Raw genomic sequence first — 17,964 nt, 5'->3', positions numbered from 1 at the left:
GAGAACAGATAGAGGTAGAGGAGCTTACTGGGGCACTGAACCCTGCAGTGTGTGGCATCAGTACAGTTACAGGTTTAAAGCCTCCAGCTAATCTGTACCTGTTCTTGTCTATTGGCTCCTGCTGCTCAAAAGAACAGAAATGGTGGCTCCAGGGATGGTGTTCAGGTAACGGTATCCAACACCTTGCACCAAACTGCAAAGAAACCAATAAATAAAGTACCTAAAATAGTTTAAAAAGCTTTTAATGGACTGAAAGACACTAGTAAAAGAAAAATCTTGTAGGAAAGATGCACTGTAGTCATTTATTGATTGCTTTCCAGGAAATTCATAATTTTTCTAATAGGAGCAAGGTCTTTTGCAGTAAAGACTCCTCCTGCTTTGTCGCCTCTAACAACTCAGAGGCTGCTCCCCTCCTTCCCTTCCCCCCACCAAGAGTTACAAATACCTGTAACGTAGTACAGGAAACCAAGGGTACAGAGCACACTGACAGCACTTGTTCTCCAGAAGGTCAGTAAAAGAAGCAATGCAAATTAGCACAGGGTACTATCCATGACAGACAACATGAGAGAGAGAGAGACTGGACTCCTTTGTCAGCACAGGGTGGCTGTGGACCAGCAATCAGAAGTTGTTCTACAGCTTGATCTGTTTGGAAAAAAGGACATTCAACTCTGTCGGCATACCATGGCCTGCAGTGGCCACATCTTACCTGCTTTGTGACTGGCATGGCCAGGGGAACACGCACTAGCCATTGACAACCCCCATGGGACATGCATATGATGGGGAGGGGGCCATAAGGATTTGTTGAGCGGCATCTGCCATTTCAGTAACATCCATTGCCAGCAATGGACATTCCCCTGGCAACAATCTCAAAAACCAGTGTGCAAAAAAAGTTAGTTAAGAAGGTATTAGCCATAGGTTTCAGTGCTGTGGGAATTCTAGTTTTTATTTAAACCCCCGCCCCGAAGCCTAGTAATTTCAGGTTGTGGGAAATGTATGATTCCAGTCTGGTTCAACTTGCCCGCCAGGTTAAAGTCCATCAGCTCTGTGTTACAGTTGCTACTGCAAATGAGACCAAGTCCCTGTTTCTGACTTTTCCTCCCCTCTTCCCCTCCCCCTTTTTAATAGGGCCACGATTTCCTGCTAAATCACTTTAGTTCAGACCTCGTTTGATGCCATTACCAATCTCTCCTAGGCACTGGGGTTTCCATTGTAATGGAAGTTTGTGCGCTTTTTTAAACATCAAGCCCTCACTCTTTGGATACAGTATCCTAAGTTACTCAGCTGCAAGCAGAGCAGAGGTGGAACTGTAAGTATCATATATATATATATATATATATCTCTATCTATATCTTTACCTTGAAAATTAGAATGTGAATGTTACAAAAACCCACTGAATTGCCAAACTGCCAACCAAAAGTAGAAAAAATGGTTAAAGGAATCCAATGGCTATATCCTGATGTAGAAAATGCTGTACATTCCCCCACTTACATACACACATTACAGGCTTCAGTCATCTGAGCGATACAAATATGGCTGCTTAGTTTTCCTTAGCACAAATTGGGATAGTGACTGGGGGGGGAAATAAATCTTTTGGCTTGGAATCCACATTTTACAAGAACGCTGAGCAGTAGATGGGGCTGGTTTTGTACTGTTTTAGCAAAGCAGTGTCCTTAGTCAACATAAAAATGACCTGAGAAATGTTACATACCTCAAGACAGTTCATTTGGAATTCATATGTACAAAGTAGAAATAACTGATGATATGCGCACACACACAACACATACACACACACGCAGGCATGACAGCCTCTGGCTGCGCTCACCTAGGATGGGTCTTTCATATGCTGCTGCATCCTGGCCACCTTCCCCTTCACGTGGCAGACACAAGCTCAGTCAGACAGATTACATTTCTCAGATTAGTTCTTTGCATTGTGTATTAATTGTACCAGTGCAATAACATTGTCAAAAAAGGAGGAGCTGCTCCAGGGGAGTCCAAGACCCTGGGTCAGATTCAGAAAAGGGTGGTTTAAACTTTTTTTTTTAAGCGAGGTACACATTAAGCAGAGCTCTGTGTTAAGGGGATCTCAGCAGAAGGCATGCTTGGCTCAGCCTCTTTCTCCTCCACAGCTTTGTCCTCTGGTTCCAGCTGTTCGCCACTTTTTATGCTTTCTTGGAGCTGCTGGCGTCGCTGCACCTCTGCTTTAAGGTTCTCCAAGTCTTTTTGGCTGAAGGGGAAACCAGGAAGGGTAGCAAATATTAGACTAGCTTTAGGAAGCAGGAAGCATAGAGACAAGGTAGTATAATACGAAATGCTCCTAGCACTTGCCTTCCTCCTGCCCAGTCCCAGGTCTCAGCAATACCTGAGCCAAGCTCTGTGCTTAGTTTTGAACCAAGAGGCACCAGGACATGACCTGTCAGTGGCTGCTCAGGGCAGAGGCACTGAGGTTAATCTTGTCTATGTCCAGGCTGCTGCTGGTGGATTTTTTACTACTGGTGATTACTTATATCATTAGAAGAATACAGTCTCAGCTCAGATCATCTTTTTCCACCACCACCCCAATCAAGTTTTCAACTAAAAGTCTAAGAGACAATTTATAATAAGTGAAAAAAAAAATTAAGAGTAATGCTGTTTAGGGTGGTCTTAAAGATGATGATAATCAGCTAGTAGTATGATCTTGGCTAATGTTCTTTGTAAACAAATCCTGTAGAGCTGGGGAAGGAATACCTCCAAGATGTACTTAAAGCAACTACCCTGCTAAGCAGCCTCGTCTGTGGAAGAGCCAGTGCTGTTCTTCGCAGCCCAGCACTGCTCACTTCATTTCTTCTGGGTAGAGACCACTGACTCTGCTTCAACTACATCCCACTGCGCAAACAGAGCTAAACAGAAGAACCCTTTGCTGCTGGGGTGACAGGCTGAGAACAGGCAATGAGGGGAGATGCCAGCTCCCAGCTGCTTGCAGAACAACCCATGGGCAAGTCACACAATAGTGGTCTTGCCCACTGATGCATCAACTCTCCAGGAAACTTGCCCGATTTCCTTTAGCTTCACAGAGCAGTTTGGGGTTTATGAGATCACATTGCTGCTACAAGCTCAAGGTTACAGTTTCGAAAGGAACATCTGATGTTTCATGCAATGTTCTTCCAACCAGGAGCTTTTTTTAGTGCCACTAAGGATTGCCCAGGGATGCTGTAGAGCATCCCTTCACAAGTGTTCAGGAGTGCCTTCAGAGGACCCAGCACCTTCAAAAGCAGTTTTTATGCAGAAGTGACAATTTCTGCCATTATTTGCCTAGCGCTGCCTGAAGAGAAGAGGTACCCAAGAGCACTGGAAATGCCACATGACTCTCAATGCAGAGGGAAGCATGGGTTTATGCTATCTCAGGGACAAAGATAATACAAAAAGACTACTTGATTTCTAAAGGTACAACACGCAGAGGTATCACTCTACCTTAGTGGAATGAAGAGAATTCCATTGATAATGTTGAGCTGCTCCAGGACACTGGCCATACTGGGAGCTGTGAACTACAGTGTAAGAGGAAAAAAAAAACCAGTTTTAAAAGCCAAAACCCTGATAGAAGAACTCAGAGCTCCTAAGCAAGTCCAGATACCATTTACAAACAGTTTAGAAAAACCTAGGTCCCATATGACACACTAATAGCTGTAAGGTGTCATTAAATTATGCCACCTTATTATTATATTTTCTACCTCTTTATACCTATAAGTTGAAAAGCAGCATGCAGAGGTCCCCAGCCAGTCACTGTGGGCAACTGCTTCTCTGAACTCTGCAGGACTTCAGTTAAATGCAGTGTAGATGTCAGTTCAAAATGTGTTGGGTTATTTTTTTTCCCCTCCTCCAAGTAAGTGTTGTAACAAAGGTAAAATCTTTATTACTGTTTTATGCATTTGAGCCTCTTAGCTGGACACTATTTCCTGGACTCAAGGTCCTTATGCTCAAATTACTCTGCCATAAACTCCTCAGTTCTGTACCCAGTTCTTTGCAGAGAGAAGAAAACCCAACCACTCCCACAGAGCACTATCCTCCCTGCCCTTTCTACCAGGAGGGAGTCTCTGCAGCTGGAAGCCTCTTTCCCAACCTGCTGGCTTGCAATCCTCTGGCAGCTGCACAGCACAACAGGGAGAGCACCCATCACACAAGTTAGTGCGTACTCCCCTAGATATGCCACAGCCGGGCTGGTGTGATCTGCCAGGTGCACAGGCGGATAAGAGCAGCTGGGTTTGGCCCAAGAAGGCCAATCTGCTCCTGCTCTATGTAAGGCAAGGCAAGGCAGGCCCCCCACGCTCCGCTTTGCTGCCCAGCCTCCCCACACCACAAAACCCTTGGAAGGAGAACAAAGCACCTGGTGAAAGATGACAGCATTTTTTAGGATGAGGAAACTGAAGTACTTTTGGATTGAGCAACCTGCCCGCAGCCAGTGAGTCAGTGGAGGGGCAGGTTTGTGCGTAGGTGTCCCAGGCTCCCACACTGCGAGCTGCCCAGCGCGTCCTTACTGAGTTCCCTGGGTGCCCTGCAACGCACTCAGCTGCGCCCATCTGCCTGAGCTCAGGAGAAAGGGCCAGAGCCCAGAATCGCTCTTTTCAGAAGCAGAGGGGACAAATGTTCAGTCCACATTAGTTACACTGTGCTATGTCTGTCTGAGCCTCTTGCTTTTGCAGGGACCTCCTGCCCACAAAGGGTCTGCAACTGGCACAGCCATTACCACCTCCTGCACAGGCAACGTCTGCACGTATACACTCATGTGTCCTTCAGGAGCAGCTAAACACAAATCTCTGCTTTCATGGTAAGTACCCTCAATTGCTTTCATTGCATAAAGGTTACCTTAAGCGGCATGATGTTCGCATTGGAGCCATTCTTGTAAATCTCATTCATTGTGCGTTGAAGAGCGACTGCTTGCTGAGTCAGGTATTTCAAGTACTCAGAGCTCTCTTTGGTCTTTTCATGGTGTTCTCCAAGCTAATCAGAAAAGGGGAGAAAAGGGAAAAAAAAAAGGGTGCAACATTACAAATCAGAACAGGAGCCAAACAGCCAGGGTGCACTCCTAGTCTCTGCTAGCTCAACATCCTTTTAGAAACTCATCAGAACTGGATTTCACCTGCCTTGGCATTCAAAAAACAAACAAACAAAATTCCTCTAGGAGCATTATTATCAACATTACACATTTCCATCAAGTAGGAGCATGTTAGCAGGGTGAGTGGCATTCCCTCCACCAGGCTGTGCTTTCAGCCAGTGAGATGGCACTGAATCACCGTGTACAACTGCAGACGTGTTCAGGCAGACCCCAGGCTGATGCAGAAGTTTCACTGTGCAACAGCAAGGGCTGCAAGCAGCAGAAGGTATTGCCCACGAAACAGCTCAACTACCAAACTAGTTTGGATCTGGTATTTAAAAGACAGGTGGTGCAAAAAGTGGAAAGAACAGACCAGTTCTTTCAGTGCCATGCCAGAACATGGGGCGATGCCACCAACAGAAATTTCTGTCCAGCGACACAGGTACAGCAAGAACAAACTTACAGGAAGTCTATTCAATCACTTTTGGCATAAAAGCAGTCAATTGTTGTACAGGGCAGCAGTGCTCAGAGTCGTTTGTAAGAAAGGGCTCCCCGAGTTCCAAGTTGTAGCACTGTTTTGCAGTGGTACTGCTTGTTTCTGGCAGTAAAGTGATATGACACAAATTAACAGCACACTTGCTCATTACCTGGTTTTTGTAGATGGTGTAGCCTTCCTTCTCGTGCTGCAGAGCTGACCGGAATTCTGCTTTGCTCTCATACACTCGGGCTACCAAGTGGTGGCTGAGGGAAGGGAAAGGGTTTAGAGGTACTTTCATGAAGAAGAAACATTTCTGCACTCCAGTGAGCATGACTTTAACGTAACAATGTTTAGGCTAGAAGTCTTAATGTCAGTGTGAAAGGAGACAGACACTGGACTCTGAATACAGCACGCTGGCAGTTACTTTTCCCCACTCTGTTTGGAGATTAATATATTACGCTGATTTAGGTTGGATTGTTGTTGAAATGCTGAGAAGTGACCTACAGGAATAAAGACTGAACTGGGGATTTTTTCCTCCTGCACCCAGGAAAGCTGAAGACCACAGCAGTGAACTGAATGGAGGCAGCACATCCACAGGAACATCTCGGGACTAGATTTGTTAACTGAAGAAGGAAGCAGCCACAAGCCCTTACCCTTCAATAGGGTCTTTTTGTTTCTTAGAAAGCAAATGTGTGAATTACTTGATTATTCACAGACTAAATAAAAAAAACTTCCAGCACAGAAACAAACAGCAAAACAGTGGCAGAGCTGGGACCCAAGTCACCTGGGCTCTCTCTAGTTGGGAGAGCTGACTTGGCTTGGACTTTGCTTCCTTAGTGTTTCTGGAATGAAAAAAAGATTTCTGGTTTTGGCAGTGTTACTCTGTGGGAGGTGATTAATCTCATCAAGCATCCCAGTGCTACTAAGGGAAGGCAAGATGCTTTCTACAGAATGCATATCCATCAACTGCTGGAAAACAAATCAGACTCTTGTGGGTGCTTAATAAGATTTATTTTCACCCTGACGAAGAACAGATGGGTTGCAATGTGGTAGTAGTAATTAGGAGTGGGCCACTGCTTGGTTGATAGTGAGCCAGTTTTGCATTCAAGGACAGTGCATACAGCCCCAAAGAGCAGTGGGTATTTAGAGCAGATCCTAAAGGTTCCGACCACTCATAGCTCCCTTGGAAAAAAGGAAGCCATGCAGTATTTTATTCAAATACAAGGCTTTATGGTAAAGGACAAAAGCAAATTATATGCTTCTCAAAGATAGCTCCCTGAGGGCTGAAACAATTAAATACAAGTGTTTACGTATCGTCCCAGTCTCCCAGTATAATTACATTAGCCTCGCTGTCCAACCTTCACTTGCCACATATATTTTTCTGCTGAGAGTCTACAAGGACCAGGGTCATCTTGACAGATTTTGGAGGCAGTCAGCATTACAGCAGATCCCACAATTAACTTTAAGAACGAGGGATCTCTGTCTTTCAAGACAACAACCTTGGATGCTGCACCATGACATTGACTCATGCAGCCCAGCAGTCCCAAGGAGTCTGACAGCAGGGAAAAGACTGAATCTCTAGTTTAACAGGGTACAGCTGGACACAGCCAGATCAGACCCCTCCCATATGAGCACACAGTGAATGTACTCACTCTCTTTAACAGTACAGTGACCCAGCCCAGCACTCCACCCTGCCTCACCTTAGTGCAACTTTCAAAGACTTGGAGCCGTGATACTTGGAGCTGATGGCCAGCGCGTTCTCCAGGAACCGGAGGGACAGGTCATACTCCATAACCCCGTGGAGCACCAAGCCAATGTTATTCTGCATAAAGAAGTCAAGTAGACATTCAGAAAGCAAATTCAAACTACGCATTTATTGCTTCGTAAATACCAAGACCACACAGGTATTTTGCTGTTGAAAAGGCTGTAGCAGCCACAAATCCCCAGCGGATATCTCTGTAGCACATAACACATGACAGGAGACCATCCTCCCCCTTGGGAGCTCAGTCCAAACAAGCCAGACAAAAGAGAGATAAGGAACTCTCTCCATTTTATGCAAAGGCAACAAGAACAGGCTAAATTGAGGAATTTGCCCAAGAATTACAGGTGCTCGAACCCACATCTCCAGCATGCCCAGCACAGAGCTCCAGCTACAGAGGGCTGACCTCGCCAGCTACAAAGAGTCAAACTCCTTTTTTCTCTTATTCTAATAGTACTAACTGGTAGTAACCCAGGGGAGAGGAAGCAGTGCCTAAATGTTTATTTTAAATAGCCAGCACTATGGGCATTTTAAAGATCAAGAGGTTTCTTGAAGATTAGAAGCCTGAAGACTCTAAAAGATTACTTACATCTAAGAGTGCCATTTCTGGATGATCCTCCCCAAATACCAACAGCATGAGGTAGCGTGCACGGTACAGCAAGTTCAATGCTGTAGAGAGCTGGCTGTTTGCAAAGCAGTACAAAGCAAGGTGCATCTATAACAAAAGAAGTAATCCAGCATTAATGGTTTTTACTTACTACACTGTAAAGCAAACTAATCTCTCCTTTCTACTTTTTTCCTCAGCTGCACACAAATAAAAAGGTCTTCCTTTATGGTTAAAAAGGATTTCAACCACTCAGAAAAGTCCAAATCTGCTGGCTGATTTACAGCTCCACTGAGGCATCACACAAGACACAGCACTGAGGAAGCTAAAGTGTTTCACTTCAGTTTCTCTTACGCACCTCAAGGAATATTTCAAAATTGACCTTTGTGTATATGATACTCTGATTGCGCTTTTGGGAGGATTCTTTCTCTTTCTTTGTTTTTGATGTAAGCCCAGGGCAAAAGCCAACAGAATTAATAACTATAAATAAACATTCAACAGACAAACCCCCAAAATTCTAAACTGAATAGGACAAATACTGACCATGCAGGACATTTATAATGCAAACACTTAGGTATTCAGTTTACAAAATCATAAGATACAAAACTTAAAAGTGGAGGATTCTGGGAAGAACATTGCAGAAGGAAGGAGAACTGCAACTGTTTTCTAGATGCAGACATGAATTAGGGCTCACAGACTCCACACAGACACACGAGGCACTGCTGCTCTCCCAGCACCCTGTACTCACGTATTCTTGAATTGTGTTGGGATGTTCAATACCCAGGACCCTCTCGCTCATTAGCACCGCTTTCTGCTGATTACTTAAGGCCTAAACAGAACAGAAGACCCAAGAGCAAGTCACACAGTGCCATGCACTTGAACAAGCAAGCATAGGGAAGGAATGAGAGGACTAAACAGACCCTATCCAAGCCCTTGCTTACCTCTGAATAATCTCCCATGATATAGTTGAGACGAGCTAGCAGCCTCAGGCAGGCACAGATTTCTACATGCATAGCACCATACACATTGTTGAACAAGTTTAAGGCTTCATTGATGAGCTCACAGCCCTCCTTCAAGAAACCTGAAAAAAGTTATATTCATATACGTATGTATGTTAAATAACCCCTCATGCTACTGGAGAAGGGCATTGCCCACAAAGTGAAAACAGTAGTGGGATATGTAGCCATAGGTCACTGCCTTGTGTAAGGACTAAAACCTAGGGGAAGGAAAACACTGCCCTACATCCATCCTTGTTCATCGTTGGTAACTTTATAGCTCGTGGGTGTTTCCAATGGTCTTGGAGACCACGATTCTCTACCAAAACAGGGTGGGTGGGGGTATATTGGTAGAGGGCAGCGGGCCATACCACACATACCCTGCTCTTTCTTTTATCAGCAGTCACCTCAAGAGGCAGAGGCATATTGGGTCTGTACCTTGCTGAACCTTTGCTTGCCCGCTCTGGAAGAAGTGGAAAGCATCTGAGGCTTTGGGGTTTACATGCTTCACTACAGGGAAGATGTTGAGAATATCCTCTTCTGTGAAGGTAGGCTTGTGCCTGTTGTCAAAGTTGTACTCCTTCAGCAGTATCTGGAGGAACCGAAAAGACCGGAGGTCATGGTCACCACTTTCATAGCTACTTGGCAAGGAAAGAGGGGAAAGTAAGCCTTGAATTCTGCATGCGGATTCACAGTCAAAACATCTCCTGTTATCATCACTCCCTGGGGACAGAGTTTTGAAAGAAGGTCACATGTAGGCACACATGTGCGTGGCAAATTCACACCGCAGTGCCAAGGCATGGTCGTGCCAGTATTTGAGCCCCGACAGGGCAACCCCATCCAGCCAAACTCCCGCACCCCACAGGAGTAAGAAGGCAGTGGTGTGGGGAAGGAAACCCCCTGTTCTTCAAGCAAGGAAAACTCCAAAGTCCTGCTCTGCTCAGCCAAAGAGCTGCTTCTCTTTGGATGGGGAGTATGCACGTGCATGAAAACTTCAGAGGCGAGTTTGGTTTGTCAGACAGAGCAAGCTACAGGAACTGTATTCAGGCTGGCTAATCTTCCAAGGGAGATGCACAGCAAGTTCACTCTAAAAGGAAACTAGATTAGAAATCTCTATCCCCAGGGCTGGAACCTTTATTTCAACATCAACACTACAAAGACCTTTAGGGGCTCCCACTGTCCGTCTGAAAGGCTGTCCCCCGCAAAGCAGTTTGCACTTATTCTTCATGTTTCTCAGTATAGAACATGATGGGGAAGGGAGGGAAGATGTGGATCTTACTTGGACTCCAGTTTTGAGGGAGATTTCACGAAGCAGGGTGATTTTCTGTAGATTATATACTTCAGCTGCTTGGTCAGCATTCTCACTGCAAAAAGCACACACAAGCTTCAGCTCTCAGGTAAGTTTCTGCTCAAGGACATCCCTCTGCTGTGGTATATCTGAAGATCTGAAGCACAGGTCCCTCTACAGCTAGGTGCTAACTGAAACCAATTACTAACATTACGGTGGTTGTTAATGGTCTATTAAAGCTTACGGAGATGCACAACCATACTTTTTACTCAAATCCTATGTGTGTTCTCTTCAAAGCTCACCACAGAGTTTAGGCGAGAGTCTGACGGCCTTCAGCTCTTGGTAAAGAGTAAGCTGTCCCTGACGTGAAGGGATGATCACTGATTTAGCCAACTAGTCATGGTTTTTCTCTTGGGCCACTTTGCTTGTGCTTCCAGTTTAACACTCACCATCTGCACCTTCCAGCAGCCTCATTCGCCATCTCTGTTTCAGACACAGGAGAAGCTGTCCATGTTTTTGGAACATAAGCTCCCTTCAGCCTAAATCATCTATATAGAAAAATATCTTTTGACTATACTCCTTCAGCTTCTTGCCTTCTGCTCCCCTCTGCACCACTAAGGAAAAGTTTCCCCTCCTCTCTGCGTTTCTTAGCTGCCTTTGCCTCATAGGTTTCACCTCATTTCAAATCTCAGTTACACTTCCCCCTGCTACTCTGTGCCTGACTTCGTTCTGTTATAAGCCTGTAAAACTCCCTCAAGAGTACAAGTGTATATTCAAACAGAAAACAAGTCAAAAAGGCAGGTCCTATTAAAGAACAGTAAGAGTTACAGACATTTGGTGACAGGGTAATTTGCTCTGCTTACCATTCAAGACTAAAATCGAAGTAGTTCTTTGCTTCTGAACAAATATTCTTCCAAAGCTCCTGAGGGGTCATGCTGGCCCACGCAGTGTTATCAGCATTTCCAAGGTTCCTGTTTTTCCTTTTCTTATTCTTTTTCTTGGAGACCAGCTCATCAGCTGGAAGATGGGCAATGGGATTTGGAAAGGAGCTTAGAAAGCAATTGAGGAAGTGGCTGATGGCTGCTGATAAACCCGACAGCTCCACACCCTACAGCGAGACACCAAAATCAGTCCTGGAAGACACCTGCCATCACACAGGCACTACTCCGACCCTGAGCCTCACACAAATCCAGTCCTACCAGAAACAGGAAAACCTTTCAGGAGAGGGAGAGGAAGGCAATATTTGCAAGTGGAACTAGCACAGACAGAATTATGTAGATATAAGAGCTAAGTATATACCTACACACACAAATATACAGTTCCATTTCAGGCTGCTACCTGGGACAGAGAAACTAGAAAGTGTAAAGAAGATTTTGAGACTGGAGTAAAGCCAGCTGTATTGCTATGTTATGTACGGACAGGTATAAGGATGCATTAGTGTTCATGCTACTAAAAAAAGCTTCTTAGAAGGGCAAAAGCAACACTGTTTAAGAGCAAAAGGTATTACAAGGAAAACAAGCTGTGATTTCACTTTTAAAAGCCTTCAACATAATGAGTGAGAATCTAGGGAAGAAAAGCATGAATGATTACTCTCCGGGAAAGCTATCTTCAAGTGGGAACTTGTTTTCCCTTACACACAGGCCTGTACCTATTTTAGCACTAATGAGATTGTACTTCCCGTTGCTAAGCAACGCCCATGAACTGCCTAATGAGAGAAAGGACTCAAACGGCTCTCTATTTGTGGAAAAAAGTCATTTGAGAGGACACACAAGGCAAGAGGTCAGACTGCAGGTCATACCTGGAGGTATGTCTTGAAGATGTGTTTAGCCGATCGAGTGATCAATTCACTGATTCCTATTTTCTACCCAAAGGAATAAAGAACAGAGACCAAGAGTCAGTTGGCAATAACAATTAAAAATATACTTTGCTTTTGAAGTGGGCTTTTATCAAGATCTGCAGAAGAGACATTCTCCAGTCCTTACCCTGCAGCACAGAACTGTTTTGCATTTGACAACACTCCTGGAGCCGGGGAAGAGCCCCCTGCACACCCGTGCATGGTGGCCACAAGCCACCCCGTGCGGCACAGCTCAGCTCTAACTGTGCATCCAGGAGCTACTGCAGCACTAGCCCTGTGCATGCTCATGGGCAGCCATGCTCACAACACTTTCCAGTTTGATTCAGAGCCTGAATGGATCTTAAAGGCTTAAAGAATGCATGGCTTAAAATTCAACTGTGTGTTACCTGCTATTATGCTTGGGGAATCCCTGAAGCACTTCTCTATCACAAAGGACACTCAAACTCCCTAACATTATGAAAGCCATTAAGGATTTGGGAGCAAAATTCCCCATCCACCACTTACAGGTCCTTCCCCCTCCTCCTCTACTTTTGAAGCTGTTTATTTTTACACAGAGAAAACAATTGGCCAAGTTGGAATCTATACAGGGCAAATTATGCCAGAGGCAGTTTTAATTGCCAGCTTGAAGTTAAGCCTGATGCTTACAAAAATGTGATCCAGCTGAGCACGGCCAGGGGTCTTGGTGATGAAGTTGATCACTTTGCCTAGATAACGCATGTTGATGCCCCTCTGGTGCATGGCCTCTGCTAAGGTAGCCCCATCCATTGGGAGCACCGTGTGATCCAGGCAGTCTTTGACCTGAAAGGTAGATGCAAACTTTGGTTACTGAGAGCAAACATGAAGGAAAGAATTTCAATTTTTTAAAAAATTACAAAAAAAAAAAAAAGTTATCTGCCTGGGAAGGGAAAAAGGCGTTGCCTGACAGAGAAGGTAATTTCCAGGGATGACATTTAAGTTACGAGCACAGCAAGAACTGGCAAGTACAGAACACCAATCAGCCAGAGCCAGGGCTGCCGGGTGCTCCCTACCTCAGGCCGTAGGCTCCACAGCTGGCAAAGCGGATAAGCCTGGAGAGACTCCTTGGGAGCTCTGGGTAGTGCCTCCTCTGCTCTGGGATCTGGCACAAAGGAAACCCTGAGCTGCCCCAGCCCCGAGCCCCCCGTGCAGCTGCGGGGCCGCAAGCAGGAGCAGCGTCATGACAGCAGCGGGAGGGAGAGCTGTTTCTCCAGCACTAACAGGATGGCAACCCACCCAGCGCTGCAAGGGCACGGGGGTCAGGACCGCTGTTCCCCAACTGCTGGTCACACACGCCTCTGTTACCTGGGGTTCAGGGTCACCCCGAAGGCTGACAGCGATGCCGAGCAAGGCTCTTTTGGTGGGTGGAGTGCTGCAGTACCAGAGACCGCCACGCTACGTGGGCAGGGGCAACAACTGCAGCAGACGGCCCAAAGCAGTTTGTGCAGGCTCCTTGCTGCTTGTACCACTTTTACGTCTCAGTGGTGAATGAGCAGCACTATGCACTCCCAACAAGGATTGGGCAACTGAGGTGTTGAGAGATCAACTGCCATAGTAAAACAACTCAGGCTTCATCCAATTCCCTGTGCAAAACAAGCAGAGGCAAAGGCCCCGTGGAGCAGCACAAAGGATTGTAATCAAGTGCTGAGCATGCAGTGTCTCAAGTGGCCCAAGACGACCAGCGAGGCGTTCAGCATAATTCAGCATACAGCTTCCAGTGGTTTGCCGGAGGCCACCCAGGAACTCAGTAGCAGAGCAGGGACTCAGAGGTCTCCTGTGGCTCAGGCAGTGAGAACCACTTTCCCCTTGGCATGGGTTACTTAACTAATGCTTGTGGAACTAGCAGGCTAGCCCTTCTTTAAGGGCCTCACGGTCACTAACTAAAAACATTTCCAATTAAAAGACTACACGGAGTTGTGCACACTTAGCTGATAAGGGGATATGGCACTAGCATTTTAAGTTGTGTTGTAGCACTGATAAAGAGTGACTTAATTCACCTCATGGAGTAATACTGGTTACTCTCTGATATGCAGAGTACAGAGGACTCCCTGCTTACAGCAGCTGGCCTGTAACTTGCCCTCACACATGCTTGTGCAGCATTTTGGGTTTATATACTCGTGTATCAACTATCCTGTAAAACAAGAGTCACCAAGCCCTTTTCTGATTCACTCCCCCTGTTTTTTAATTTAAAGACTGAATAGCTGGTCTTAAAGATTATGCTGACTACAAAACTAGTGGATTTAGAGTTCAGATGAAACTTTCCAGCAAGGAAAATCCCCTCCTACATAAGACCAATAACTCCTGAACCTCTTGGAGTGGAGATCATCAATTCTGCCCTCCTAGGTACAGTGCCTGCAGTAACATATGCATTAGCAGTCAATTTAGAGAGCCTCTTGAGAAAGGAAAAGCTGGTATTTCTTACCTAGCCAGGTGCATGGGTAAGCATCCAAAACACTTAAGACTTACAGAGGGAGATTTACAATAGATATTAGTAAGAACAATTTCCCAGTTCACTCCAAATTATTAGTCACCAATTGAGTCACAATCAGGGTCAGATAATACAGTAAGTCGTGCAGAATGCCCAGGGCTAGGGAGGATGACTTATGTGGTCTTTATTGTCCCAAACACTTAGCAATAGCTGTTAATTACCAGTGCCAAAAATTCTTTGTTGGACTGAGGTGGGAAAATTGTGCCATGATGTAAGACGGGAAATGGAAAAATCCCTCTTATGCTTGCACTGTTCACCGTACTTCACCACTGGTGCCAGAACTTGGCTGCCAGCAGAAGACAGCATTTGCTGGGGAGGTAAAGCTGGCGTACCACTGTGTCAGTGCTTGCTCAGAGCAGCCAGGCTTGAGGCAAGCTTTCAGAGGGGACATGACTGCTGGTCCTCAGTTCCTTACCAAACCTGGGATCTGGCACGACAGCAAGAATGCAGCAGCATCCTTCAGCAACTGCTTCTGATCCTGCACCTCCTCTTTGCTAGATTCAGGAAAACGAACACCTACGAGAGTGAAAGAGAAAAACATAAAAAACATCAACTCGAAGAAGAAAGAAGTCATATACAGAAAGCATATAGTGAGAGCAGGTAAAAAGTTAATGTGATTCTGTCTCCCTGGAATTAAAGACACTTCTTCAAAAACTCATCTACTCTACAACATGTTTCAATGGAAAGAGCATTAGCTGCTTTGCTCAATTAGTAGCTGTGCTGCTCTTGCCCACTCATTCATTCTTAATGTAGCTTTTAAAAGCCCCAATTCTGCTCTTTATCTGATCCATTCTACCTATTGCAAAGTGCTGTGTACACTACCAGTGCAAAAGAGTCAACTGGCTAGACTGGAGCGGGAACATTTCATCAGATGGACCAGCAAATACTGCAAGTGCTAGAAACTCGAAGCCTTTTGGTTTTGCACACTGAAATTAAAATCAGGTTTTAAGTTCTAGCTGCAAAGTCAGTGCCAAAGCACTAATCCTTACCAGCCTTAGAAGATGCTTGGGTGTTTCAAAACACATGGTCCACATTTATTCCAAGCTAAATTCAACTATATGGCCATTCCCCATTTGCATGCATACAGCTCGGTATTCACCCCCACAAACACTCTGGGAGCTTCTTCTGTATTTTCAAATAAAAAACACTGATTCCAGCCACGGAAAGCTACATACAGTGCCTGCAACTGATGTATGCATTTGAAAGGGCACTGTGACCTGCTTACCAAAATGTTACTAAAACAAACCCTGCCCTTCACTGAGGACGCAACATCAGTTGTTCAACTACAACTGTTGTTTTTTTGTGTAAACTTCTACATTAGGATAAAATGTAATTTTTTCCCTCCCTCCGCTTCTTTTCATGCGGTCTAGCAGCTGGGATGTTGGAGAATCGCATGAAGATTCTTGGCAGCAATCTGCAGACCTCCCCCGAGCATAGCAGTGGGAGACAGCTTACTGCCCGCATTTGGTAGCTCGAGCATTGCAATCAATTACACTTCTTTCTCTCTCCTGTATCTTTGTGCTTCATGGAGAATCCTGCAGCATGCCCAGCCAGCCAGAAGCCAGCAATATTCTTAGCTACAGAACACAATTTTTTGTCTGTGGCTGGCTGGACACAGCAATCCTCTGAAGGAGGACTAAAACCAGCTCTTTGTACACATACCTGGTGAGAAGATATCTGGGTTAAACCGAATGTCAAATGATGTGTCACTAATGGAGCCTACAGCCTTGCAAGCATTTCGAATCACTTCTCTGCTTTTGGGATCCACTGGAGCAGGAAGAAAAATAAAATACAAATGAATGTGGATTTCAGAAAATGACAAGCCTAGCTATTAAATTAAGATAAAAGTTTTGTTACTAAAAGCAGCAATGATGGCACATTCTGCAGAAAGCCATTAAAAAACCAATCAGTTGTAAGATACTTGGAAAGGAGGATGGCTGCAGAACGCAAAGCCTAAACGAGAGCACATAAGATGACCCAGAAAACCCATGGATCCCCCACGCCGCCAACCACAGATACTCAGAAATCCAAGCCTGGGATTCCCAAAGGCATCTGCATCATGCTCCCCAGCCCTGCCACAGCCCGCTCCCCTCCACCTGCACAAAGCCTCTGGCAGCCCAGTCCCAGCTGCTGACCCCGCAGGCCAGCTTGCTGGCCGGGCTCTCGCTCCTGCGGCAGAGCTGATGGGCTTGCTGCATTCAGAGACACTCGCCCACCTACCCAACTGGCCCCCAGGTGCGTGAACAGCTCTATGCAAAGAGCTACGACAACATTGACAGAGGAAGCCAGTGCTTGTCCTGTTTAACAACAAATAATCACCCCAAGCACCCCCAGTCTGGCTTAGCTCCTACCAGCAACACAGCCCACCAGCTAGGGCAGGAGGCCTGGACTGCTTCTGGTGCCAAGGATGAAATACCTGTTCCATCGTCGGATGCAATGGTCTCAGCAAGCTCTTTCACCTGATCAAGTCCAGTCACGTTATCGTCTATTTTACCGTCCTCTGACTCAGACTTCTCGCTGTCTGCAGTACCGTTCTCCGGAGAGGCGCCATTTTCCAGTGCACCTGAGCTCTCCTGCTTGTTGGCTTTCTGCTGCATCAGCTGCAGTGCAGCCAGCTTCATGAATAAGAGATACCTACAGTAAAGGCAAAGAGGAATTCAGCACAGCAGGAGAATCCAAGAGGATCACAACTGCTCTGTGAGGAAAAACCTCACAAAGTTAGCATTATAGGCCATACGGTTTCCCTGTGGAAAGGCAGGATGTACACCCTCTTCCCACAAGCTTTCCAAAATCAAAGGAATGCACATTAGTTTATCAGAAGATGCAAAAACCCGTGGGTTTTCATTACCCATCACAAGGGGAAAGTAATCTCCTTGCAGTGGTTACAAATTGCTTTCCACACGCAGCATCAGCAGACAGCTCGAGAAGACTCTCACTGCCAGGTGCACAGGACTAGTCAAACACAAACCAGCAGCAATTTTGCCAGGAGACCTTAGCAGAAAGAGGCCCGGCCTCTGCTAGCCAAGGAGCAGCAGCAGCAGCACCCTACGGCCATGGTCCTGCAGGCTGCTGGTCTGGAAGCTCTCCCAAGGAGCAACAAAGCCTGCCTGCAGGCACACGGCAGAACTGGGAAGGGTGCTGGCTGCAGAACTGGTTGCTCAGCGGGCAGGACTCCTCCGTCAGCAACTGGAGGGCTCATCTTTCAGGCAAGCGAAGCACAGGCTCTGACCATCTGTGATAGCAGAGCACCTGCAGCCCTTCACATTGGAAGCAGGAGCATTAACATCACTAGCACCACACGGCCGCACCGCATGGCTTCAACTTGCCCTGCTCCCAGAGCTCCCACTTCCTCACCTGCACTGAGCAAGCCCGCACACCAACATATCTCACCACAAAAGTGCCTACAGCAGTTCCCAT

At 46.0% G+C, this 17,964-nt stretch overlaps 1 protein-coding gene across 3 annotated transcripts in view; it reads right to left on the bottom strand.

Moving 5' to 3' along the window:
* Positions 1-226: 226 nt before the first annotated feature.
* The window catches only part of CLUH (clustered mitochondria homolog), a 42,631-nt gene continuing 24,893 nt past the window's right edge, over positions 227-17,964 (bottom strand). For 2 of the 3 annotated variants that reach the window (XM_069790813.1, XM_009924554.2), the window contains exons 11-26: positions 16,964-17,181; positions 16,210-16,314; positions 14,963-15,063; positions 12,690-12,842; positions 11,988-12,050; positions 11,053-11,297; positions 10,181-10,265; positions 9,340-9,493; positions 8,848-8,987; positions 8,655-8,735; positions 7,892-8,017; positions 7,244-7,365; positions 5,713-5,806; positions 4,837-4,971; positions 3,448-3,521; positions 227-2,224 (exon numbers count right to left, since the gene is read on the bottom strand). In XM_069790813.1, coding sequence (XP_069646914.1) covers positions 2,056-2,224; positions 3,448-3,521; positions 4,837-4,971; positions 5,713-5,806; positions 7,244-7,365; positions 7,892-8,017; positions 8,655-8,735; positions 8,848-8,987; positions 9,340-9,493; positions 10,181-10,265; positions 11,053-11,297; positions 11,988-12,050; positions 12,690-12,842; positions 14,963-15,063; positions 16,210-16,314; positions 16,964-17,181 — 2,065 coding nt within the window. In that variant the 3' untranslated portion in view covers positions 227-2,055. The remainder of the gene's footprint in view (positions 2,225-3,447; positions 3,522-4,836; positions 4,972-5,712; positions 5,807-7,243; positions 7,366-7,891; positions 8,018-8,654; positions 8,736-8,847; positions 8,988-9,339; positions 9,494-10,180; positions 10,266-11,052; positions 11,298-11,987; positions 12,051-12,689; positions 12,843-14,962; positions 15,064-16,209; positions 16,315-16,963; positions 17,182-17,964) is intronic. The other variant, XR_011326010.1, reaches the window with a different exon arrangement.

The sequence above is a fragment of the Haliaeetus albicilla genome, chromosome 9 (assembly GCF_947461875.1).
Source record: "Haliaeetus albicilla chromosome 9, bHalAlb1.1, whole genome shotgun sequence".
Classification (NCBI taxonomy): domain Eukaryota; kingdom Metazoa; phylum Chordata; class Aves; order Accipitriformes; family Accipitridae; genus Haliaeetus; species Haliaeetus albicilla.
This window is presented reverse-complemented; position numbering and strand designations above follow the sequence as displayed.